We start from the raw sequence: 27,781 nt of genomic DNA, 5'->3' as shown, positions 1-27,781 counted from the left end.
TGACCAAAGCAGACCATCTGCCGCACTGGCAGGGAGCGGCATCCGTGACAATCTGTTCTAGCATTCAGAGAGAAGTATTTAAAACTTGTAAAGCTATTATTTATATGAAACCTTAAATAAGAACAACAGATTAACATTTATTCACCATCTGTACTGTTTTATTTCAGCAACTTACTGGTAATTTTTTTATAATTTCAGCTTATTTACAGTTTATTAGGCAACCCAATCATTTAGATTAACAGGAACATTAGTAGGGAAACATCTAAAGCTTACATAATGTCATTCAGACATTAAGTTACAAAATGTAATGGACAGATATTAGATTTTTTTATAGGAGCCCTGAGTCTTTTTTGAGCTGACAAATTCACAGCAATTTCTTCACCCCTTTAAGCTCCGTCTCCCAAGTGACAAAGCAAAACACGCCGAAGGGAAAAATGTCCTGGATATGGTGCTGCCATGTTCCCATTCTCTAAATCACCCTGAAAACACTGACATTTCATTCAGGTCCCACAGGACAAGGTGCTAGACAGAAATGAAGCAAGAATTGGGTCATAAATATATATACTTATTTATAGGGAAGCAAACTATCTTGCTTTCTTTCTCCTTCCGAATAGCCACGACTGTGCTATGAGGTGTCGCATCCTAGAAAAAGGTACACTGAAACCATTCATGTATTCCAAATTAACTATTTCTTCCTGGGTGAAGGAGGAATGTTTAAAAATGCATGTCTGTAGCAGGTGGAAATGTCAAGGCTAAGAGCAGTCTGTTGTCTCCCAGTAAAAAACAGGCTATAAGTGGGCTTCTCTGGGTCTCCATGCTTTTTCTCAGCAGGGTTGCGGGGCACTCTGAGTTGTGCTGCCTGACGGGTCCATAAATGTGTCCACGGCTTTGGTTTTATTCCTATTGAGGTGCTTAAGTCTGAGCTCCTCTCTGAACTCGTAGGTGAGGAGACTGGGCTCATGCCTGCAGAGATGAGCGTATGCATCCGCTAAAGCCCTGACGTGGGGTATGGTGAGCTCTGTGGGGCGTAGAATGGGGTCCACGTCTGCCCTTTGCATCATCTCCCGTGTCAGCTCCATGCGGCACGCCTCGGGGAACAACTTTCTGTGAGAAGATAGGATGATACCGATTTCAACATTCAGGTCGCTTTGATATCTTAAGGATCATGCAAGTTTAATGGCATGAGAAAGTTCAAACAGAAAGAAATTATCCCTCAGCAATTATTTCAATTCTGTGAAGTTAATTGAAATCACACAAAGAGCTGCTCATGAATTGTTAATTTACTTCGCTGCCATGTTTTGTAGTTAACAGATGTCAGAAAACTCACAGATGAAAACTTTTAGCATAAAAAGCTGTGATTTAAATTTTAAATTTTTATAAATCTTTATAAAGTTTCAACCTGAAGAAGTTTCCAGTACGTAAAAAAAAGACAGGTCCTTTTATTTTTAGAGGCATTTCCCTGTCTAAGATGTTCATCTGTATTCTTTTTCAGTGAATTGGTGAACATTAGCCATTTCCATAGCCTCTGCAGTACTGCCACCTTTTTGGGGCTTCAGCACCGGTTCTTCCTTAGCAAATTGATGCCGCTGTCGCCAACCCGCTGCTGTTACATAAAATATGCTGCCTCGTCTTCCTGTGCCACCTCAGTGACTCATAATTGCCGCTCTCTCTCACAGCCAGTGTTCTTTTGTTAATCGGGCCCACATACGCTTCCCCAACAAGCACGGGGGCGATGGGCAGCGTGCACATGCATGTGGCTGTGTGGGCTGGTTGCTAGTGGTTATGAATAGAGCTCTGAAGTTAGTCCACTGTTAAGGGTTTGGTTACAAAAAGGCTCAAAAGCTGCATCTCCAACTGTCAAAGTGGTGTATGTGGGGAAAAAAAAATCTAAAACCACTCTAATTAATGATGAGACGAAGACACTGCTGCCTTCAGAAGCGGAATGAAAAATGTAAAGACAGAATGACAGATGAGGATGAGTCGAGATTAAAAAGTAAAAGAGAGAACTTGAGGACAGAGGCCTCGCAAGCTACATCAAATTTTATAATTGTCCTTACTCTATTCCTTTATGGCAGTACTTCCTGCGGAACTGGAAAGCATTCCTGACGACTTTCTCCACCAGCTTGAAGGGTTGTTGAATCTGGGGCTGAACCAGAGGGGTGAAGTGAACTACTCCCACGTCCACCTGAACACACACAAAGACAGCGTGAGGAAATCCAAACAGCAGGGAGGTTGGCAGAGACTGCAAAAGTGTGGAAAAAGAGTGGCCTTAAAGAGCAGGCAGGTGTGATGAGAGTGGAGAGTGCCAAGTGTGGAGAAGAATGCTGGAGAGAAAGCTCGCCTGATAAATGGCAAGAGAGGTGCAAAGCTGTGAAAAGAGAGGGATCAACAGACTGCACTAAAACAAAAAGGAGAGGCAGAAAATAAGATGACGCAGCAAGGCTGGCGAGCTGGTTCCAGTTGCCACAGTAACACCTGTGCGATGGACCATAGAAACCGAGCCCCTCTCTGTTCCTGCATCACCAGTGAGTTTCTTAATACCTACAAGCCTGACTCACTGTAGCATACATCTCTACCTCACACTCTCTCCATCAATACAGCATAAACATTTCCACTGAGTGTGAGGCCAATGCAGAATGACCACAGGCAGATCTAGTGATTGCTGCATTAGGCAGCCACGGAGCTCACATCCTGCTTTATGGAGCACTCGATGGATTTCATTACAACTGCAGTCGACTCCTTCTGAGCGAAAAAAAAAACCCCAAAACATCTTAATAAAGTCACAGGAAACCAGTCTCACTATAACTCTGATTTTGTGAAGCTTAGCAGGCACAGTTTTGCATTGCAGTAGATGTACATGTTTGAAGGTCAACTGAGCAGAAATACTCCCCACAAGTGTTACAAAACAAACTTTATGGATAGCCTGATCTACAACAGCCCAGTCAGACTAAATCCGGTAGCCATTTGACAACGCCCAACATGTTCTACCAAATAAGAAATAACACTAATCTTAACAAGGCAAAGGTTAAAACACTTTTGAGATTTGTAATATTGGAGATTTTTCTCAACAATTAAAAAGACAAAGTGTGATTCTTTTGTTTTATCTGTTAAATTCGGTTGTCATCATTTTTAGAAAACATTCTGAACAGATAAATCCAAACCTTCCATTTTAAGAACTGCTTTTTAACCCTGACTCTACTCCACACTTTTATATTGTATTTTATTCAGGTTAGACCCTGATGCTCCACTGGCTCCAATTTTCACTTCCATGACAACAGTAACAAATATTTAATGATGCCGCTGAACTGATATCTTTTTCCCCAACTGATCTACTTTACAGTTCACATAGTCCCTGAAAAGGACCTTAGGCAGTGCCCCTGTTTGGAAAACTGAGCTGAACTGCATTAAAGGACCGGCGGTGGGAATATCAGCTCTTGTTGCACACTGACAGCCATCACCCGACCCTTCCTGCGTCAGCTCTAAGTTGACATGACACGCTGTTGAAGGAAGTGTGCCAGCCTCAGCAAAGCCTGACTCTCTCCTTGACTTTAGAGCCCAAATACTGTGCATTTCCATATTCTCTTCTTATTCTATCACTTCTTCTCCTGGAAATCTACTCAAGAGATCCGAAATACATTTAAAAACTGAATCTCTTCATCTGAGATTTTGCAGCACAGAAAAGGCCTTCATCATTGAAGGATGTCTCACATTACACCATTCAGTCCTGCATGTTATAGCCTGAGGGGCTACTGTACAATCAGGGTGATCTTCCACTGTGTGTGGAACAATGGCACAGCCAGACAGTGGGCAGCAGAGCAGAGCAGTCGGCTGTCTATCTTTCCATAGTTGGTAACAGCCTTACTTCCCTGGTGAGGGAGCACTGAGCTGAGCTGAGCTGAACATTGAGTGGCTGAGCAGACTGACAATGGGGCTCCATGGAGACACATCTGCGGCAGTAGTCATAATAATAATACATTTCATTGCCTTTAAGTGCTTTTGTAGCTTGAAGTGCCTTTCAAGATGGCTAAAGAGTTTATATATAGCAAGACAAAAATATGCTTCAACATGGAACTAACATGTCCACTTGAAAGGAAAAAAAATTTAGAGCAGATTGTAAAAGCTGAGAAGAGGGAAAAAAACACATGTATGTAAACAGAAGTGAGGCAAAAGTCTGCAGATAATTTAAGAGGATGTTAAAGTTTGAAGGCAAACAAACATGCAATTAACACACATATTCAGGACAAGCTCACCCCCCCATTCACACTTCAGAGGTAGAATTAAATGACATCTTATTCGGCTCAACAGCCCTCCTGTTGTGAAAACAAGCCCCGTGGAGGTCCTCGTGCATCTCTGCAGCTTATATTTCTGGACTGTGTGACTCATTCACAGCTGCCTTTTGCTATGGGCTTGGGGCTGGCGTCGATAATTAGAGGAAAGCTAAAGTGGCCCAAGGGTGTGCGAAGGATTTCTAATGAGAGGTTTAGATGCCTCCTCTCTTTGAACAACAGAGGTAGTTTTGGAGCACTTGTAAACTGCAGCACTATCTCTTATCAGATCTATAGATCCCTGTGTAGTCCAGAGATGCCTGGCTGCTGCTGAGCTTCCTGCCGCAGTGGCGTTTAATGTGAAGGCAGTGGTGGGGCCTGTTTGTCTCAACATCCCTGAAGGCTGCACGCTATAATAGAGCCGAGAAAGCTTCAAAGTCTTGGGTTCAGCATTAGATGGTACGACAAGCAGGATCAAACGAAGGATGTTCCAGCTGTAAGTGCATGCACTACACAGCCGTTAAGTAAATCAACTGTTTTACTTTCCATGTGGATATTTGTCATGTCTGACACTGAATTATGGCTTCAGGATTTACTTGCAGTGATGAATAACCCTTTTAGTTCACATTTTAAAATAAAGGCCGTGTGGCCGGCGTTGTCAAGGGCACCCAGAGCCGAGGCTGCTTCGTTTGTTTCATATTATGAGAATTAATTCTTCCACCTGTCCCACCAACATATACAGAGTTTGATGAGGATTTTAGATCTGGATTTTCAAAATGCTTTAATCAGGGCCTCAGTGATGCAAGATCAGACCACCATGTGTTAGGAAGAGGCAATAAAAAGCAATGCCTTTAATTTCACTCTACTGATATAATTAGGTCATTTATATTCCACAATTTATGATTTAAGAGAGAAGCAAGGGGGAAAAGTCGATATTGGGACTATACAGGCAGCAGCATTTCAGCCATCAGCTTGTCCAAGTCACTTTGCTGCTATGATTTATGTATGGCCTTGCTACACGGCTTCACTAGGTACCACACCTGTAATATATCCCGCTGCCTGCCATTAATCCTGCCACTGATAACCTCAACATGCAAGAAAACTCCTTCTTAAATCACATACTGTCACCTGGCCCTTCTACTGGAGGTGCTGTGAACATGTTTCACCCCCCACAGGTCTCACCGCAAAAAAAAAAAAAAAAAAAAAGGCTACTATTTTTTTCCTTTGCTGGTAAATCCTGAATTTGAGAGGCAGAATGACTTACTGAGAACCTTAAATGTCTGCCTTCGGCTTCAACCTCCTGCTCCTCTTCTATGCAAGGGTAGCAGAAGAGATCAGGCATGCAAAGAAGACAGACAAAGAAAACTATCCAATGGTAAGAATTTCTTTACGGCTTGTGTGAACAAATGTATTGAAAAAACAAGGTGACACAGATTTGGCCTTCTGATTATCACTGTTATGTAAGGACCTATACTCCGATTCTCTCAACTCACATAACATGATCAGTTTTGAAAAGAAATACTTCAAACACTCACACAGACTTTGAATCCACGTTAATATGTTAAACCAACAAGGATTCCTTGTATTTCTCTGAACAGAGACACCTTCTGTGGAGATAAAGTATTATAGAAGCGGTTCCTCTAGCAGAAAATGTGAAAAGGGTAAAATGTGAGAGATCTCTATCTAAAAGTCCCACATCTACCTTAGTCTGCAATTTAAGACCTTTTCCCTCCCATTTGAGAACAAAAGTCCCACATACATATTAACACACTTGTTCATTATCATATTTCATGTTTGACCTTCCCAAAGCTCAGCTGGGAGCTCCATTAGTCCAGCTTTGCCCTGCGGTTCTCCAGCTCCCCTTTCCACCTCCAATGTGTCTTTCTTGGGGAGTTCTTGCTCAATGGGGTGAGAGCAGTAATTTGTCATATCCCTCTAAGCGTAACCAAAATGAGATGGCAGCGGCCCTGGAGCACCACCTGAACCACCAGCACTGGCGCTTACATAATGGCAGGTATGAGAGAGAGCAGTGGATGGAAGAAAGCTATAAACAGCCAGGGAATACAAGAGAGAAGCTCACAGATATCCTGCAACCAAAGGGGGAAGAGCTGCATTAATCATGACAATACCTTGAGAAGACAACCTCCATTACATCAGTGCAGAGAGGCAGCCTCTTGGAGAGGAGAAGGCAGCAGTCAGAGCCACAGAATATACCAGGATGATATTGCTTGAGGGGTTTCACAAGAAAAGGCTTTGGCTTCCCATGCAGGCACTCCAGCATACTTCCCATGAAATCACCCATGGCATGCACAGAGGACATCCAAGACTCCAGCCTCAGTCTTTAACGAAAGCATCTCTCCTTTGAGAGATGCTGTCGTCATAGAAAAGCTTGAACTTTGCCCTAAGATGTGAATTACTTTGCTAGAAAATGAGAACTGCATGGGAAAAATAGGTTTGATGGGAAATTCTAAATCTCATAAATGCTATTCTGCACTGTACAATTGGGAATCATGCCTTAAAATGGAGTAAGACAAAGAGAAGCTGTAATCAAGCCAAAGCCAGTAATATGTCATGGGTCTTCCTAAGACAGTTTTACACATTATGTATAGTAAGGCTGGACCTGGTTGCTTCTACGTAAGACTAATACGTTGATAGCAACATCACAGCTATCAGACAACACCTTGCATCTGAACTGAAAACAAATGACCCTTGCAAGATGATGAGCCCAAAAACCAATTATGCAGGGGAGGACATAAAAGAGGGAAATGCAAATTGTTCGATAAAATCAATTGGGCAAAAATAAGCAGGGATGGTCCGGCTGTGCCTCAGAGCTATGCTGCAGAAAGCCCAGAGAGCTCTGCTGCGAGGTGGCACAACAAAGGGGACCACACTTACAACACCCCTCCAACATCTTCGCACATCACAGCGTCACACATTTCCACTCACTGGGTGTATGTCAACTACATTTCGCTTTTTACTCCTTCCATCTTTTTCTCTCCTTTCATCCATTCCCTGGATAATCTATTTATTTATTTATCTCACTCCCAAAAGGACAACACCAGCATCAGCACTTAAGATCTCATCAGTTACAAGGAGACGGATCACATGCCACGCTGTAGTGTGTCTGCAGGGAAGCGGGATATTTCTCATCTGCAGCGGTATCCCACAAGGAGTTCTGGGAACGTAGTACTACTGAAGGTCGACACCGACATCACACCAGACGTAATGTGGCGTGCACCATTTTTTTAAGAAAAGTGTCTCTAAGAGGTAGTTAAACAGAAAAACAATGGAGGGTGGAGACAGCACTGAGTCGCATTAAACAAACGGATCAATAACTAAAGAAATCAGCCAACAGCCTTTGTGCACGTAATGACAACGCATCGCTGCGACCAATGGCTGATACACATACTGTGGTTGAGGGATAAGCAAAACAATTTACACAATTTCCAACAGATGGACTATTTTCTTATTTTCTCCATGCAGCAGTGAAAAAAAAAAAAAGTAACACAATTCTGCACATCTGCATTTCCAAGGATATCAGCTCTATTAGTCCTGGCTGATCTCCCCACCCCCCACTATCATTTTGTCCTCTTTGTCATTCATGAATCAAGGCCGTCCTGGCCACTCCCTCCCTTGTTACATGTCCTCTACAGAGAGGAGAAGACAGACAAGCAAAGACAGGGCAGCAGCTGTGAGTTTTAGCCTCCTGCTGACTGATGAAGATGACGCTCTGGGGAGGGTCAGTTCTGGCATGGTGGAGTACACATGCTTCTCTGGCCTCTGGTCCAGGACATAAACAGACCCAGCCTCACAGAATTCAAAATCTGACCTGCTCATCTTATCATAATGATGGCAGCTATTCTTTCCATCTAAATTTGATGAACCTTCCTGGGAGGGTAGTGAGGCTGCGATTGGAAAAATTATTAAGACTTTAAATTGCGTTCACTTCTTATCTTGTAATAATAGCAGTACTGTAGTAGGATTACTCTAAAGCTCAGTGAAGGAACATGATTGATTTAATTCTTTATTAGATTAGTATTACAGAGCAAGAGGCATCTTCTCCACCCACAAATAATGTCACTCTCTAGAGCCACTTGCTACCACTTTGATAAAAAATACCATTCAGGAAACCATCATGCTTCAGTGGCCTGAATTCTGCAACAGCATATATTTGTCAAGTCAAGCAAAGTTTATTTGTATAATACATTTCATATACTGGGAGTATTTGTGTCCATTTGTGTTACCAAGTATTATATCCTTACAGAAATCCATTCACAAGACACATAATATTCACAAGTTACCTAATTATGCAATACATACTGAATAATTTAGTAAGAAATTGATTTTACATTCTTAAGGCCAGCTTTGTAACAGAGTTATATGCATAATTTCAAACTCTTCCCAAACCCTCTTCCCTGACTTTTGTATAAATAGATCCCTCAGCCTAATTTGTGTAAGTAGAGGGCATCTAACATTTCCCGTTCCAGGGAGAAGTTGGTGCCTACCATTTAAAGGCATCCTGAAACAAGTTATCCTGTCATTCAGCATGATATTTAGTTTCACAGATTTAATAAACAGGAGCAATTTGTCCAAAAGCTCAAAACAAAAGTCAATCCACTGCTGTATCTTCGTCTAAATCTGTAACTGCCTGGCATCTATAACAACATTTTTTGAATATCAATTTTCAGAAATGTGGCTCATCTATGATTTATCAGATTATTGGTAAAAAAAAAAAAATAAAAAAAAAAAAAATAAATGCCCTTTTTGAATTAACAAAAGGAGCACTTTTTTCACTCAAAGATAAACACAGGGGCCATATATGTTAGTGAGCAGGGACAATAGGCTAGAGTTTAAATATGGTTTGAACTGGATGTCCGGAGTGCATTCACACCTGTATTCAGAGCCGCTCACTTAAGATTAGAACATCAGGACTCCATCGGGTTTGGACAGTGTCTCACAGTGTTTAAATAATATGAATAAAAGTAAAATATAAGCGTAAAGCATCCGCTTGAACTAGCTTATACAGAATGATATTTTAATGAAATGCTTCCATATGTGTAATAAGTTCATTTCCTACACTCCTAACGTGTTACCATGGAGATGATCTGTCATTGTCAAAAAGTGTACATTCTCAACTTCACCAGGTACGTACATTAGCCTAGCTAACATATATAGCTAACTTCCTCTTAAGTCCAATATTTTGTTTGTTCGCGGTGGCATCTTTGGGAAATTATGATAAACTAAATAACAACGAGAGGGGAAAAGTGATTAAAAGCAACAGAGAGTAGGTGTCCAACGGTTTAAACGAAGTCGCGGTTACTCTGCTTCAGTAGCGTCTCGCGCGCTCGTTGTCGTGATTGGGTGGCGATGGTGGGGTGTTCAGTGCTGTTTAACCGTCGTTAAGTTGCGGGGCAGAGCGCACACATCCTCTCACACACCAGCCGGTGAGGAAAGGGAGGGAGAGCAGAGCAATGAGAGGAGGAGAAAGAGGGAGACCACGGCAGCACTACCGTTACTTCTCGCAGGCTCCGACAGAGCTTTTGCGGACCCCCCTGCGCTGTTGCTAAGGAAATGGATGGCTTGAATGGATCCGTGGTCCGGGTTGTATCGTCTTCCTCGCCCCCTCACCAGCCTGCTCTCTTTCAGTGTGTGTTTACAGGGATCACTGCGAACAACGTAACGCGTCAGCGCCTGCTCTGCACCAGCCGGGGTAAGGGATTATTTCAACATCGCCGTTTTCCCTTTAGCGGATCATAAACAACAGTAAACAACAAGACTGATTCTCTAGATTATTTATTTAAAGATAAAAAATATAGAGATCACAGCGCACCAGCTACGAAGTATACTTCCTGTGGCTGGCACCTTAAAAGAATGTAGCATAACTATTTAAAAGCTGGAATCACATTAGTGGGTAAACAACATAAAAATTAAAGTGGTAGTAATTATACTACATGAGAGGGGCTCTGCGGCTTAAGTCCTCATTGCTATTGAGCATTGCAAATACCACACATTCATTTCTCCCTCTCCAATAACAGGTCTATAAGTGTCTGTTTTGGTCTCTTTCCTCCAGTTCAGCGGATTTAAGTGGCAGCTGGTGCACCACCAAAGGAGGAGCGAGAGGCAACCGGGCATTGGGGTTGACGAGCGTGGCTGTTGGGTGAATGCTGCCTGGAGAGGACAGCGGCTGAGGCAGCAGCAGCACTGACTTTAAAAGGAGCATGGCATCCACAGGCATGCAGATATTTGGATTTGTCCTGGCGCTTTTGGGCATCATGGGTGCCACAGTGGCCACCCTGCTGCCCAACTGGAAGGTCAGTGCGGATGTGGGCTCCAACATCATCACAGCAATCTCCCAAATGCAGGGGTTGTGGATGGACTGCACATGGTACAGCACCGGCATGTTCAGTTGCACACTCAAGTATTCGGTACTTTCTCTACCTGCATACTTGCAGACTGCTCGCACCACCATGGTACTGTGCTGCGTACTGGCTGCCATGGGCCTCTGCCTTGCGTCCCTGGGACTAAAATGCACACGCTGGGGAGGTGGACGACGCTCCAAGCGGCATGCTGCGATTGCCAGCGGTGGCTGCTTTGTTGCTGCAGGCTTTCTGTGTCTGGTGCCTGCTTCTTGGTTTACCAACGAGGTCATCACCAAATTCCTGGACTCCAGCGTGCCCGAGAGCAATAAATTTGAGCCTGGGGGTGCTGTGTACGTGGCCTTTGTTTCAGCAGGTTTCCTTTTAGTGGGGGGTTTTATCTTCTGCATGTCCTGCTCGGGGAAGAGACATGGCCCCCAAGACCTGGTTCTGCTTCCTCCCCCGGACAAATTGCTGCTCCAGCAGCAACAGCAACAGCTGCTCCAGCAGCAGCAAGAGCTCCAGCATCAGTACTGCTCTCTGTCCCCATTAGACAATAAGACTGGCTACAGCCTGCAGGACTATGTGTAATAAAGCAGCGCTGTGTGCGCTATGGCTGAGGGAGACAAGCCAGGGGGGAAACCATCAAATCTTATGCTACACACTGGAGTCGACTCCAGACTGGGGTGGAGAAGAAAAATGAGAGGAGGGCAAAAACTTTGAATTAATTTTCCCCCTCTCCTCTATCTTGCTCGTGTCTTTTTTTTTTTCTTCTGTTTTGCAAGCACAAGCAGTGGAGGTATTCCCCAAACAGCGCCTTGGAACAACAGTGTGAATGTGTAAGGAGCCAGGATACGGTGCTGCAGAATCGAAGGAAGCCGCTAACAAAACTGAGACATACTTCATCAGCAGATCACGGAAAGATCTCCTTGGGGAATGGATTAAGCAAATAAGGAAGCCTTCCGTGTAGACACCCCCACCCTCACCAAAGGTTTGAAATAAGAGGAAAAAAAAGCAATCATTTAGCTGCTATTTACAATCGTTCATATCAGCACCCACCCCTATGAGAGAATAGGCAATATAAACCTTGGGAGCAGTTAGTAAAACCCCTTTTCATAGCAAGCCATTTTAGTTTTTGTGTACTTATCCACTAGAATGCAACCTGGAACTGATTGAAGTAATGATATTTTTGTTAGCTACTAGAATGATGTTGATATTTTGCCTCTGAAGCATGCTGTGTGGAGCCTGTCTGTGTATAAATACAGAGGAATGCCTGGTAGAAGACTGAGCCACACAATGCCTGTGCCTGAAAAGCTGTAGAAACATTACCCTGCTGTAACTGTTCAAAGAGGACTGTCAGGAGGAAGAGATGTGGGGCTACTGGGCTGGATTTGGGAAGGAAAACACAGACAAACAGATGCCTGCGTCTCTCTGCAGGTGGAAATATGAGAGGGATGGAGAGAAACTGACAGGAAGAGATTCACTGCTTCAGCAGAGGGGACTATCTGATATGCTCTTTTCATATTTCCATCCAAACATAAACAACATGCCTGTAAGTAGCAGCTACCCATCACTATCCATTCCAGACATGTGCACCCACACAGTTACACATGCTCTGTGTGCCTTTATGTACACAGAAAACATTTCGGTGCTTTTTGCATGTGCTTTTCACTGCTGTCAACCGCCTCTGCACTGCCATGGAAACAAAATTCAATAGTGAAATGTCTTTGTCTCGAGGGTTTGTGCATGTCAGTCGGAGAGGTTGTTTGGGAGGCAGCATCTTTTTCTCTCACCATGGCATACCACGAGATAAGCTTTAATCACAGCTTTGATTATTAGCTGGTGACATACCTCTGGTCAGAGATTTAGGAAAATGCTCCTCTTTGCAACCTTTTTTTGTTTTTCACGTCTATGCCACAGAAGTAGTCTCATGTGGATGAACAGATATTTAGAGGCTAAACCAAAGCAGAAATTGAGAAGCCTCCCAAGTCGATTGGATAAGTGTGCAGCACGCGGCTAAAAAAGGTTTGAGTCATTCTCCATATGTGACTTGTTTTTCAAGTGCGTCAGCAGTGCGCATATGCTGCCAGTCTATACCTGCAGAAGGTCTGGGTGTCTTAAATTGCATCCACTTGACTATGCCAACATTCCTCTTACACGTACCACTCACTTCTTTTTTTCCCCCCACTCATTCCCTCGTTCTGCTCGTTTCTCCCGTCACGTGCATGTGATCCCTGACAAGAGAACGCTGATGCATGTTGAAAGCGCGTCCTGACACACATTGACACAGACAAAACCCCACCAACTCATATGTCACTCGCATGGCTATGCTTATATTCTAGAGTGTGTCTACTTTTTTTAACTCTGAGGGAGGGATTAGAGAGGTACATCGTGTTTAAGCTTGAGACAGGCCTTGGGAGGCTGTGATGTATAGAACTGCACATTCTCTCCTTCTCTCGCATAAACATGCAGCTTCCTTGGGGAGAGCAGATGGCAAAGCCCAGCTCGCCACCTGCAGGCGGCTGCCAGCACACCACAGGCATCTCTGTGGGCACTGCTGCCGGCCCTGGCAGCCCCGTAGGGCCAGGTTTCAACCCCACCCTGTCTCAGCCGTCTTGCCCAGCTCTGACTTTAGCTGATGGAACTGGCCTCCTGACAATAACTCACTGCCCAGGCACCATAACCAATGCAATAAACAAGTAAAGAATGTGCCATGTCATCAACTAATGCTGACACGTTATGTGTTTCGAGAATGTGCCAAATTGTCTCATGATGACTCCTTTTAATAATATCTGGAGTTCTTTCTGTTTATTTTTTTTATGGCGTTGTTTGTACATGACTTATGCATTTGCAAATGTTTTATGGATTTGTGATTTGTTCTGCCAGACTGAGTCTCAAGTCAACTAGATGCTTGTGTACAGTCCAGTGCAGCTTTTGAGGGTTATTTTAAATCCTCTTTATTCCTCATTCCCCAAAAGCACAGCAAGACTTTACTTGGTTTGAGAATTTCATCTGGAAAACACGAGTGTGGCATTTTCTTAAAAAAAATAAATTATTTGTGTGTTTCACTTTGGTCTGTGATAACTGTACACAAGTGTCTAGGTTTTTAAGGGGTTTGTTTTTCCTGAAGGCTCGGTAGTCCTTCAGATTGTGTCAGTATTAAATATAAAACCATATTCATGCCATATCTTCTTTATAAGAAGACAACTCAGTGCACTTTTACTTTGTGTTACTATTTGACAGCAGTTTGGTTCAAATGACTGAGCAGGTCAAGCTCTCTGGACCAGTACAAATACATAACACAAGTGGCACTCGGGACAAAAAGGGAGCAATTTCTGTCTGATAGGATTCAGCAGGGAAATACGAGCTAAAGGTTTCTCTTTTTCATGGCTGTGCAGCTTGATCATCGGCACGCAATTTCATTCGCTTATAAACAGCCAGAGTGCAACGTGACTATGTCCGAAAAGTCTACAGAGAAACAACTCTCTCGCATTTAATGTACCGAGATGTCGATTTATCATTTTGATAACTGCAGCTTATTTTTGTGAATGCTTTAGCACTTCTTACTTTGCCGGAGCATATTTGTGATGATGAACAGTTCACAAGTTCTGATACAGTTGTCTCAATGTGCTTGTGCAAGTAGTTCTAATTTTTTACCAATAAAACTATTTTGTGAAAGCAACGCTGTATGTTGTGTGGTTTTATGTGTGCAGTTGATAAGGAAACGGCATTCATCCTCATGCCAAATGTACAGATTGCCTGATGGTACGGGCTGTTCTGAGTGCAAGCAGGAAGGCAGTCTGCTCATACGGAGCACCCACGAACACAGCAGTCCAACTAAAACAGGCATCCATTAAATATTGCTGTGTGCAGGAGGGTTTTGAAGTAAGTATCCTGCTAATACCACTCCCAAAAGCTCCTCCAGTGTCTGCTTGCTAAGATGATAGCATAAGCTAATACATGAATGGAATAATAACACCCCCAGGAGTTAAAGGAATGCCTGTTATCTGGGTTAGCTGCTTTATCTGACACAAAGTAATGTGTTTACTGACAACATGTAAGCCAGAACGGTGAAGAAAAGAGCAGCTGCTTAGAAACAGCCGCAGAGGAAAAGGAAAAAAACAAAAAAAACAATGAATAACTGCTCTTCCCATTACTGTCAGACAAAGATTTGCAGATGTCGTCATCAAATACAAGTGCAAATTAAAAAATGATCAATATATATTTGTTTAAAAAGTCATTTGTATCCAATAATGGCTCATCACAGATCTCGTTCTGGCCAAAAAATTCAAAATAGGTGCCTCCATTAAACTGTCCAGCAGAGATCTGACACTCAACAGGTGGAATGATGAGCTGATAAATGCACAAAGTGATGGACAAAAATATCCAGCAGGAGCAACTGTCATAGTAATTACATTATGTAGGAAAAAAAGAAATATTGCTCAGCTACGTAAAAGTAAAAATTGCTCATTTTCTCTGTTTTCAGGGTTAAAAAACTAGAAATTTAAAAAAAACAAAAAAAACTCATTAAGTGTTTAAGAGAAACATTATATATATAAACAACAGAAATAGCTTAAGAAATGATAGATTCCACCTTCGAGATATTTCTCATTAACCTGGTTTCGCTTGTGCAGAAGTTAATTTACTTCCAAGTTTTCTTGAAATAAATCATCAGAACAGCAACATGTAGAAAGACGGGAACGAAAATCCTAAATCCACACAATCTGCTCTGAATGATCAAAGTGAATAGAATGTACTGCATCAAAACGTCTTCAGCCTTAAGCAGAGCTCATTTCAGACCCCAATCCTGCACAGTATTGTCTTTAATATCTGTGTCCTATAGTCTAAAGACTTCACATGGAGCGCTTATTAAATTAGTTGGAATCTGGGCTCTCATTAGTGCTGATTGGAGTCTTCACGAAATCCAGCGAGTGAGAATATGGCTCCTGAAAATACCATGGATTATTAAAGGATCTCTCTCTCTCTCATTCTCCCACTCCTCTTGGTTATGCAACAAGAGTGCTCTTCAAATAACTATCCCTCTTGTGGGGAAATGTTAATAAGATCTGCTCCTCTGTGTATTTAACCTATATTTTCCATCAAAGGCTTTCACCCCGAGTTATCGCAACGACAGATCTGGAATATGAGTTTTAGACAAGAGGAGGTGAGCACTGTCAGCTGCAGGCAAGGGTTAATTATGCACCAAGCCTTCTGTTTGGACTCCTTTTTCTTGTCAAAATTCACAGATTATTTGGGTGACCTTCCTGACCAGCACATTATCTCCCAAACCATCACACACACACACACAAAAGTAATAATAATGGAAAAGAAGCAAGAGAGTTGGAAGATAATGAGGCAATGATGGCACACTAACGAGTGGCTGACACAAAGGCCGAGGTAGATTTCAAGAGACTATTAAGGAATGCCATCATTCAGAAAACTCCATTTAAAAAATAAAAACAAAAAAAGAATCACCACATTCCTCAAAATACACCGAGCACTAAATGGCGCCAGTAAGTCACCACTCCTACTATCCGGCCCTTTGTTCTGGACAGCCGTTATGCTCGTGAAGGTTCACACAGGAGATATAAAGCAGTCGTCCACGCAGAGGAAGAAGTGACCTTCCTTTGTTGGAGCAGCTTCGCTGTGGTCCCGGTGCTCATGTGAGGCTGCGGGAATGGTAGCAACGACCTTGGCTGCGCAGTAAACTGCTGACAAAGGCAGTAAAAGCTACGGAGATGACAAAAGGAGAGCTCGTAGGAAAACAATACTGTCTGACAGTTCAAAGGAGGCCTCTTAATATTTCAACTTAATGCATGGGACGGCACGCACGGCAAGCAAGATTCTGCAAACCGCTGGGGAGGGAGGCTAAAATCTTGAAGGGCGCAGACACGTCAGTCGCTATTTTGCAATCTATATCTTCTTTGATGGCAATGGTTGCTGAAGAGATTAATAGATAGTAGAAGCAGAATAGAATAGATAATGTAAGCAGAGAGACACTGAGGCAGAGAAATCCACCAACATACTTTCACATCTGCACAGAAATGTGGATGAAACCGAGTCTGTATGAATCTGATCAACAGTCTTAAATAAAATAACACTACCTGAAGTTTACATTAGGATGTTCAACTCAACAGCTTAAAGATTGATGTCTGATTTCTTTTCTCATCCGTACATCTAACGCTGCTTTACTCATATGTGGATTCAACTCCTTTCCTTGGAATGCAGCCACAGTTTAGAATAATTCCTCAAAATACCTGCACCACCCCTCCTATGTGCTCACTAACTTAGCATAGCTGAATTTGCTACACTGGGAGCGCTGACACAGAGTGAACCTGCACAGTTCCTTATTAGGTAGAGCAATAGATCTCTAGAGATGCTCATAAGACAACTCTGCCAGCCTCTGCATTTTGTTTAAGGAGACAAGAGGAGGAGGGGTATTTTTAGCCTCGGGTCTATGATGTATTGAGACCATACCTTCCAGCTTTTTCCCCTCTGGCACGAGTCATTGAAACACTTTCCTCAGTACTCTTGATATGGTGTTTGACCCCGTTTATGGGATAGGAATAAGCCTGGATGAATTGTGAGAGAAGAATGTGTGGCAGGAGGTCAGAAAGCAGCACAGCCCCTCAGAGTAGACTCTCACTCGCACTGTTCAGGCAAGAGCTGGGCCACTCGAGGTCACAGAGGAGGTATCCATCACTGTGACTGGGTTTTACTGGACTGTGGCGGGTCACATTCAACACTGAAACATACGCTCCAATTAAATAAATATATATGTGTATTTCAATACATCAAACACCGGCTGACAGCTTAGCTGGAGGGAAAAAAATAGGAAAATCTCCAGTTAAAAATCTCAGTTACGATGGAGCTACAGTACAGATGCAGAACCAGAACTGTTACAGCAGTCCAAACTCTCCCCAACAACTGCCAGCAATTATGGATGTTCAATTCAGCATTAACAAATTTAATTTAGGCTCTGCTCATCTGGCCTGTGCTCTTGGTAGACGATCGTGTACAAGGCGAACATCTGTAGGGCTCTCTTCTTGTTAGTTGGTGGGTGACGGCTGATGCAGCCATTACTCAGAGCAGACTCCGACAACCATCTGCTGGAGGTACGCCTCATTCTCCCTTCATATTCATCTCTGTCATGAATCTGTCTTCTGGTGCTCTGCGCTGGTGTAGAGTAGGCACCCCTTCCAGGCTTTGTTTCATTACATGTATCCCATCCAGGCTATATTACAACCTTTATTGTTTTTATCTCACTCTTATTTTAGTCAGTTACACATGTCTTCTGTCATCTATCACATTTTTATTTTTCCATTTTCTCTTGTTTGTGTTTCTTTATTACATTTTCTTTTACAGCTTCACCTCATAGAAGAACACAGCTGTTGTTGAACAAAATGGAGCCTTAAAGACAGTAAAGTTTACATTTAAAATTACAGCGTCTTTGCATCAAAGATGATGCAAAGATGAGCCTAGATGACTGAAAGTTAACAATGTAGATGATGACAGAATGCACTCAAGCTTGACCCCTGACCAGAATATAAATTAGACACGAAGATGAACGCAATAGCAGAAAAGTAGTTCCTGTTCTCAGTTCAATACCTTTTTCCAGATGTGTGTAAAGCTGTGAATGACAGAGGCAATTAAGGGATTGCTCACTGTGTCCATCTCTGGGAGAATTAGCAGGAGAGCGACTAATAAGGAGGCAGGTGTGGTGTGAAGCAAGGCAGACACAGGGCACTTTGAGCCTGAGAGGAACACCATCAAAGCAGCCGGCTGCAGCTCCCTGAAACCTTCAAGGACAATTTCAGTCACTCACTGAGACACAAAAGAAGTGCAGTGCAGTCTGGGGGCGAGAGGGACAAATTAAACAGCAGGGATAAGAGGCTGTCAGTACCAACCCATGTCAATATGGACCCAGCAGCTGCTGATGTAAAATAGAGCCAACATTTCCCTCTCATTAAGCCATATTGGTCAGCTCCTTTAGTTTCTCATCAACCAGCCAATAAATCACCACTTCCCCTCCATTTCAACCAAAGCTTTTTTCTTTGTGACTCGCCGTTTGTTTGATTACACGGCATTAACCACTTTAGAGGTTTTTCACACTTCACTTCTTGCCATATGTGTAACATCACCTGCCACAGCTTATTTCATTTACCATCCTGTACAAAGGTTGCCATTGGTAAATGTAGGGCAGCACATCTGTAACTGTCAGTCGGTGAGAGGGGGGGGGGATGCTCAAAAACACAAAATTCGCTTTTACGAAACACGGCTGAGCTAACGTGATAAAGGACGGACAAAAATAACATGGCACACAAAGAACCTCGGGTTCAGATATGACAATGAAAGTACAAGAAGAGACAAAAGCTCAGTTGTGCTTCTGTTTGAACAAATCCCTTTTCATTAACACAATCAGCGATCCCTGAGGTTCAGTAGCCGGGAGATAATACCTGCAATTAGACCACTGAGCTGATTTATTGGCTATAGGTATATGGCACAGACACACACACACACACACACACACACACACACACACACACACACACACACACACACACACACACACACACACACACACACACACACACACACACACACACACACACACACACACACACACACACACACACACACACACACACACACACACACACACACACACACACACACACACACACACACACACACACACACACACACACACACACACACACACACACACACACACACACACACACACACACACACACACAGAATCTCTGAAAAAGCTCAGGTGCAGTAGAAACCGAGAAAGACAGAAAAAAAAAAAGCTTGAAACAGCAAAGGGACATTTGCACATTATTTTTAGAAACTGCATCTTACTTTTTCACACAACACAACCATGAGCAGTGCACAGTTGTAAGGAGAGTAATCACTCCATCTAACACAAGTCACCCATAACATCAAACCCACCTGGCTAATTTTGTTTGTACAGTCCTCGAGCCAGAACAGCTCTGAATATCAGGAATATCGGAGCTGTTTTCCAACACACACTGCAGCCCAGGACGTTTTCAGAGGCTCCAGAGGGACGACATGTCAGAATGCAAAGATCACAGCGAGACAAAGTGGGAATGCAGCAGCTATCCATTCACAGCATTTACAGCGAGTTAGTGTGAAAGCTGGGGAGAACACGCTTCATATTTTTTTCTGCTGACCTGTATTATGTTTTCCAACCCATTTTTTTTTTAATAGATCCACTATATTACTTTCCAACAATATTGCAAATTAAAAAAGCGTGCTGTTGATATCAATACAAAAACATCCTCATCTGCCATCCTCCGCGTGTTGCAAACAATAACCATGGATTTCCGCAGTGTACCCTCTGCATCATCTCCTGCGCTCTACCCAGACGCACCTGCACCCTCCCAGGTCCAGCTGTGCAAGCGCATCTCCAGCACAGAAATCTCCTGCTTTGCAGTACATGTGTGAACAGCAATTGTAGAGAAAGTACAGATCGAATAGTCCACATATTTTCCTGAAAATTTCAAAAGTGTTGGTCTGAACACGACAGGATCTTTTGGGTCCTGTGGGGGTTGAGGCCTGCGTCATATGGTTTGCTTCGGCACGCCCTATGGATGCTAATTTCATTGAAATCTCTGCTGTGTTAGTCAAGTTGTTCTTGAACTGTTTTTGTGGTGTCGTGGGTGAGCATATGACTGAAAAAAGGTCAATAATTACATTTTAATAATAGCATGATTTGATTGGTTTAACTTTCAAATATGGGTGAGATTAAATGTTGATAATGAATAGATTCCCAACATATTTGAGTGTCACATTGTGCCTCTTTTAATCCCCATTTTGGGCGATATTATGCCGGCTGTTTTTCTAATTTTTATACCAAAAGTAATTATTAGAGTTAAACTTTTGTGAGGTAGCACAGGCTTCAGTCTGTAAAGTGAACACATCTTCACATAGTGACAGGGACTCTAAATGGATTAACCATGCACTTGAGTTTACTCGTCCCACATCAATAAAAGTGAGGTTAACCCCACCTAAATTAAATATACAAACAAATCAGATCATGGTAGATACATCCTGCATGGATCTACAGTGGAATTTTATCAATCTGGCAACCCTTCCCTTACTATGGTGAGACTGGGCAGCGAGAACTGTCAAGGAAAGTGTGCATTATAACTTATATGATGCAACTATAGCAGCTTTTTACCCTGTTACTGTTTGGGTCCTTCTGTAAAATCAAATGATCAATGTTTTTCACTTCACCTGTCAGTGGTTTTAATGGTAAGGATTATTGGTGTTATAACTTAGTACAAATCTTATATGAATCTCTGTATTCATTCCATATATTGAGCCATTTTATAGAAAAAAAAAACTTTGCTTTAGCTAGAAATCTATATTCCTAAATGTCACATCACAGCCTGGATCAGTCCCCTCCTCACAGACTTTAATGTTTCCCATAAATCAGGCAAGACATTTTTACTGTTTCTGCAATTCTGCGTAATTACTCTGGTGTGCACCAGTAAACAATGCAGAGCCATAGAACTTTTTATGACTTATACTACATGACATACAGTAATAGTAAAAACGGGCCAGTATGGTGCAGAGGGGATTGCATTAAAATACCCTCCGTGTTCTATGATCTTTTATAGGACATCAGTGGCAGGAGGCCTGCTCATCAAACAGTCATCATCTCTTCTAATTATATTAATTTGACCACATGTCCATTAAAACATTTAGTGGGCATAGATTGCCTGAGTTGGCATGTGTAAGGCGCTGAATCATCTGCACTGCCAGCACGCATGTGCAGCTTCAGTGCTCACATTTATAAACTATGCATATTGAAGGTTTTCAGAATATGTCAAGCTTTCCATCATTTTTACTTCAGACATTCAAATTGACTTTATTCATTTTAGTCCTTGAGTGTTTGTGTGAAACAGCGAATAAAAACACTTTTTAAAGTGCCTTGTAGAGCTTAGATAAGGTTAAAAATTGCTGTAATTGCTGTTTTTTGTGCAATGCTTCTACAATGCCAATTCCAAAAAAGTTGGGATGCTGCGTAAAATGTCAATAAAGACAGACTGCAATCAATTATTTCATAAACCAAATAATGTTAATACTGTTAGTATTAGGATGAATCTGAATGGTAATTTAACATTTTTGCCTTCCACAAATTCAGGTAGAAGCTCTATCATGCAGGAGGCCATATTTGGAAAGACACCCTCATCTGTATGGTCTCACAGTCAATGCTGTGTGTCAGAGGGAAAACCAAGCCGGGAGATGGAAATCATTGTCAATACACACCTGCCACAGGATTGTGGGGGAGGATATAAGACTGTGGAATTTAAAGTGCCAAAAGCACAGCAGCCTCCATCATAAATGAGATGAAAATTACTCGGTGAATGCAGAGGAATCTCACAAAATGACAACCACTGGTGCAGCACTCAACCAATCAGGCCAGACAGAGGACATTTCCTTGTAAAAGGCACATGACAGCCTGCTGTGGGTTTGCAAAAAGGCGCCTGAATAACTCTAGGACCATGAGAAGCAAAATCCTCTGAGCTGACGAAACAAAGTTAGAACCATTTGGCTTCAATCCCCGACAGCGTGCGGCTCCAACCAAACACCAGACATAACCACATTAACACGGTCACCACAGACAAACCTGGTAATGGCAGCGTCATTTCTGTGAGGACAGAAACTGAGAGACCCGAAGAATGCATGAAGATAAACATGGATGTGGAAAAATACAGAGCAATCATGTCAGTTTGGGAATGGTTTGAGTATCAGCAATTCTGATTCTAATGAATTCTTAAGTTTCAATTTAAAAAAAGGTTTTGGAAAAATGTATCTTCTGACGATGTAAATGCAACATGTTTGTTTTAGTATTAATGGGAAACCTCCTCATATAAATCATTCACTATTTATGTTGATGCACAACGTAATCATGCAGCCAGGTATTACTTAATCACATTCTAAGGTCCTAACAGAGAGCTGATCCATCACATACTGCTAAGAAAACAGGAGTAGCTTTAGAAAACTATGGAGCGATTCAGTCACCCATCATTCCCAAGAAGAATTGAGGCTGCTTTTGCTGCCAAGGGTCCTTAAATCAAGGACTAAGTAGTCTGCATGCTTTTATTTCTTAGAAATTTGGAAAACAAGTCATGAAGTCATGTTTTTGCTTTGTCATTGTGGGAAATCATGTCCAGATTGACGAGAAAAAAAACCCGAGAAGAATCCATTTTAAGACGAGTCTCAAACAAAACAAAATAATGAAAACTTTTCCTATGAACTGTTTATCATGTGCATGTCAACATGTACATGCACGCAAAACTTTAGAGCAGTAACAAGCGTGCTGCGACCCATTAAGCCACAGTCTGACAGTAAAATGAGAAGCTCTAGAGAAAACAAATGCAGAGAAAGACAGCAGAGTGTGATGAAATAATCATTGCAATTCATCTCTTCTAAGAGAATGAACAATCAGCACTGGTCCCATTCAGTCTGCTGCATTTTACTCTTTGCAAGAGATAAAATATTCATCAGCAGTGGGTCTCCGAAAGAACCATGACATCTTCAGGGGACCGACAGCCCATCTGACATCCACCTAACACCTACCTTTTAAGTGTGGAAAAGGAAACATGGTTTCATTTGTGCAAAGATGTAAGAGAACCTCATTTCAAGACTTTTTAGTCTCCAAGTCAAAATACACCTCAGTGGAGCACTCTATTGGCCGATGCTGGCGTTTAGAAAAATAAATGTACTGCTGCAAAATTCAAAAGTATCCCCCGATCTTACGATAAATCATTAAAGGGAAAAGAAAAAGAAGAAGTGTCATGTTGCATAAGTCTTCTTCTTTTTGCCACTGAAACACTCACGTGGGCTGAAAGACACAGACAGTGAAATTGAACTCAAAAAAGAATGGGGCCCTCATTATAGGACGCAGTGTGATCGCGCTACAGCTCAAATACCCACCAGGCATCATTACAACCTAGAAAGGGTGCAAAGGAAGCAGAGAGACAACAGTGATTCAACACTGTCCTAATGAGGCCTTAAAGCGAGAGGAGCGAGGGACGGATGAGTGATGGCGACATGATGAGGGACTATGACGGGAACGTGGGACCAGACGAGGAGTGGAGACGTGAGGAGGTCCCACTGTTACCCGAGGGGACAAAGCTGCCAGCTGCCACTTCTCAAATACTGATACTAAAAGACATTTTATTTCAGCTTCGCTTTCGAAGGATGAATGTGCATGGGTGTGTGTATGTGTAGGCTTTTGCAAATAGAATGAGAGAGTTTGCACAAACACCAAGAGACAGAGTTAAAACAACCAAACAGAGGCAGAGCTGCAGCCTTGTCAGGTGAGCTGGTAAATAAACCGTCCTGCTGTCTTACCTCTGGCTTGGGCACGAAGGCTCGTCCAGGGATGGTGAAGCGGTTCTGGACAGTGCAGAGATACTGAGCCATGATGGAAAGACGACTCCTCTGTTTGCTGCCTGTGCAAGCTGTCAGCCTCTGGAACGAGAAAACAACTACTGTAAATTATGAAAATACATTCAGCAACATCAGACTAATTCTTGATGTCATACACCGGTTATATAAAGGTTCAGACTTGTCAAACGTGGGTGGTGTACACATACAGAAAGAAAGAAAATCTGCAACACAGTGTTCATTTGAATGAATCGCAACGATGTTTTTGTATCATACACGGACAGAACATCAAGAATAATTTAATTCTGCTGTGGCCTGAATGATTTAGAAGATAAATCCCAGATTTATTACTTAAGAGGCAAAATATTATTAATTATTGATCAAGAAATCCATATTTGATCTTGGCAGTAAAAAAAGAAATCCATCACTCTATTTTCAAAGAGTGTTGACTATATAGAAAAGGCAAAAACATTCAGGAAACTTTGCTCATGTTAAAGTTGGGACGTAACCATCACTCAGCTGGTGACTGGAATCAGACGATTTTCCACTTGACAGGCTGTGATCGGCGACTGACAGATCAATGCTAAGATAAATAAAGATCTGCTTTCTCCAAGTAAACACATCGTGTGCACAGCCACGCACAGGAAAATCTTTAGTGTAGCATTTTTTATTTACTGTGAGCCAGAAAGACCCAAACATTGCAATATCTGTGGGGCGAAAACAAGCCGCAGAGGAACAACTAACAAAACTAGGAAAGCAAACCTAATTAGACACTTAAAACAGCATCTATCAGTTAAACAAATGCTTACTCCAATATCAAAGTTAGGAAGAGCACACAGCCAGCCACAGCTTCTGTTATCTTTCACTGTAATAAGGTGAATTATGGGATAAGCCATTTCTGCCTCCCTTTGTTTTTATAACCTGTGCAAATTTCCTCATTTGCAAAGCTACAAATACCTCATTTCAAGTTTAAGGTTTGGTGATATTAAATCTGTGTTCAAATGGATGACCTAATCAAGCTGATCAGTCAGATTCAACTGTAAGAAAATACTTTTAGCCAAGAATTATTTCATTAGCGTCCAAACTTTGGAGACAATTACATGAATTTTGTCTATTCGAGAAAGCGATTAGACTGTTAATACAGCGAAACCTAAGATAAAAATTCAGCTTTTAGTCATGGAATATTAGCCATTCATCCACAGTGGTCGTCATGTTGTACATGAATGGCTAATAGACAGCTTAAATCAAGTTAAATCAATTTTAACTTGATTTTGGGAAGGCATCTCAACTTGTACTGTTGACGCTGTGACAAGCACCAGTACCCACCTCTGCCACCTCTTTCTGGAAAGTGAGTGTGAGTCGGGTGCGTCCGAAGGTGAAGGGCCCGGTTCTGTTGGCTACATGTTCCAGCCACTTGATAATGAGGGGGGTTGAGACGTTGAACGGGAGATTCCCAATGATGTGAAGGTTTGGTGGGTCTGTGGAGCAACACGCATTTGAAGACATTTTAGTCACCAGTATTTATGTAGTTCCATCAACACCTTTTCGTACTTCGTCCTCTCACCTTCCTCCCATGACTTAGAGATATTTTTTGGGAATCCTCGATCCAATCTGTAGGTGAGTATGTCTCCGTGGACAATCCTCATCTTCCCTGGTGCTGCCTCAGACAACAGCTGTGGAAATTACAGAAAAATGAGAACATTTTTAAAAAGGCATCCACAAGATCTACAGTCATTAATCACTCTGGAAGTGGCTAATAATACTGCAGCTGAAGGCAGATCATGACCTCACTAACATTATGTTACATGTGTGTTCAGTTTACGTTCAGTCCAGGGATGAAGCGTGAATCTTTCTCCACAACAAGAAGATCTGTTACTCCGGAATTGAGAATGGAGCGGGTGAGTCCTCCAGGACCAGGACCCACTTCACACACATGGGCATCCTTCAAACTGCCTGCTTGACGCACTATCTTATCTGAAAAGATGGAGGGATGACTCAGTCTACCTTCTTGATTCTGTTTTCGGACACAGTCTCTTCAGTTCATGCAACATTAAAAAACAAAACACACTCCAATCAAAAGCCATCATTCAACTCAGGCATCTACAATGTGGTTACATTTTTCAATACCTGTAAGACTGTGTGCTGAGGATGAGATGCATTAATCTAACGGTCACCTTTTTGAAGGACAAGACAGCATATCAGATCTGCACTGCATCACTGATAATTATATTATGGCTTTGGCTCTCAAGGGCTGCAATCAACTGAGTAGGTCCATTCACAGAAGAAGGAGCTCTAACTTAACCCACCCACACAGGAAAGCCTGATACTTTTTGAGCAGGACCGAACAGGTTGTGATGGGCTCGCTGCAGAAAAAGGAAACAAAAGTGTGAGGCCGGAAAACAAACCTGTGAGCCTCAAGTCCAGCAGAAAGTTCTGGGACAGCTGTTTCTCAGCTCGTAGGTTGTACAGCTTTATCAGCTCACCAACTGTGGGCAGCGGAGGCAGGCGGAAAGATGCAACTTTCCTTGAGACTGCCATTGTGCAGGTGATCACTGAGGAAACAAACACACACATTTTGAGATGGTCAAAACGTTGAAAAGGGCCATGTGTGGATCATAAACATGAAAAACTGTTATAGTTCTACATATTGTTTTGTCAGGTTTACCTTTTACTATTGTGATTAGGTAATGCTACTGAGTATGTTTCCCACAGCTTATGCACATAACTTGTGTCTCTTCTGGTAATTGGTAATGATTACAATTATTTACACGTCAGGGCATGAAATTGATCTCCAATTTCCGGCCACCCGCTGTGGGCTCAGTGTTAGACAGCTATTCGTTTTAGTGACATAATTGTCTTTGAATGTAATGTCGAGCACGACCCAGTGGTATTGTAACATGTAAAAATGTCTAACCTGAAGCCACAAAACCTCAATTACAATTTGGCACTAAGCATTTTGAAAACAGGGACGTTTTATTTATTTATTTTTCAGTTTGCTACACTTTTTTGCAGTCAAGAGCACCGCAGCTTCAATGATACATTATTGCTAATATATAATATTAACTGCCAAGTGCTGTAGGGTTCATTAATCAGTCAAGAAGTAATGAAGACACCTCAAACAGGAGCCATGCGCTGTAGTCCCATATTAACACTTGGATAAACTGTTTAGCATTTGCAGCTAATAATAGCTTCGTCGTTCAAATGCTGTTTACAACGTCCACGGGAAGGTTGTTACTGTTGACGACACACTAAACATTGTTTTCCTTATGACGATTTTCAAATCATCATAAGAATCTTACTAAACTATAAAGAATGAAATGTGCACACAAGTCTGAAAATACAGAATGGTTTACCCACGTTTCTCACTGGTGCCTTGTCCTTCTCCAGTACATTTCCTTATACGTCATTGTATGGAAGGCTCGGGATCCAATTAGCTTACGACAATAAAATGTATAACCAATCAAATTGAAGTAGGCGCGGCTTTGTTTTGTCCTTGAAAAAGCGTTCGTTGTTGATGTAATGTTGCTTTATCGCCAGCAGAGAGCGACAATTCACAGATGATATTCTCATACTTACAACAAAACTACAAAAAAAAAGCATGACTGGCTCCTAATGGAGGAGACCACCGTTTTCCACCTTTTTTTCGTTTGTCTTTATTTTCTCTCCAAGTGACACCTGATGAAATTGCAGGATGAATAAGATAAGTAAAAACAAGCACAATATAACCAA

At 42.2% G+C, this 27,781-nt stretch overlaps 2 protein-coding genes across 2 annotated transcripts; one reads left to right on the top strand and one right to left on the bottom strand.

The window, feature by feature from the left end:
• Window positions 1–156: 156 nt before the first annotated feature.
• Window positions 157–27,449, bottom strand: tfb1m (transcription factor B1, mitochondrial). The gene is made up of 8 exons (XM_072365747.1): window positions 27,410–27,449; window positions 26,458–26,604; window positions 25,875–26,026; window positions 25,617–25,725; window positions 25,379–25,530; window positions 24,017–24,136; window positions 2,058–2,185; window positions 157–1,104 (listed from the first exon to the last, which is right to left on the bottom strand). The coding sequence occupies exons 2-8, from the start codon at window positions 26,588–26,590 to the stop codon at window positions 825–827; spliced, it is 1,074 nt and encodes a 357-aa protein (XP_072221848.1). The 5' UTR covers window positions 26,591–26,604; window positions 27,410–27,449; the 3' UTR covers window positions 157–824.
• On the top strand, window positions 9,606–14,295 carry LOC140270723 (claudin-20). The gene is made up of 2 exons (XM_072365919.1): window positions 9,606–9,975; window positions 10,336–14,295. The coding sequence occupies exon 2, from the start codon at window positions 10,484–10,486 to the stop codon at window positions 11,210–11,212; it is 729 nt and encodes a 242-aa protein (XP_072222020.1). The 5' UTR covers window positions 9,606–9,975; window positions 10,336–10,483; the 3' UTR covers window positions 11,213–14,295.
• Window positions 27,450–27,781: the final 332 nt, after the last annotated feature.

The sequence above is a fragment of the Leuresthes tenuis genome, unplaced genomic scaffold (assembly GCF_036924035.1).
Source record: "Leuresthes tenuis unplaced genomic scaffold, fLeuTen1.0.hap1 SCAF_15, whole genome shotgun sequence".
NCBI lineage: Eukaryota > Metazoa > Chordata > Actinopteri > Atheriniformes > Atherinopsidae > Leuresthes > Leuresthes tenuis.
Note: the sequence above shows the minus strand (reverse complement) of the source record. Positions and strands in the feature narration are given on the sequence as shown.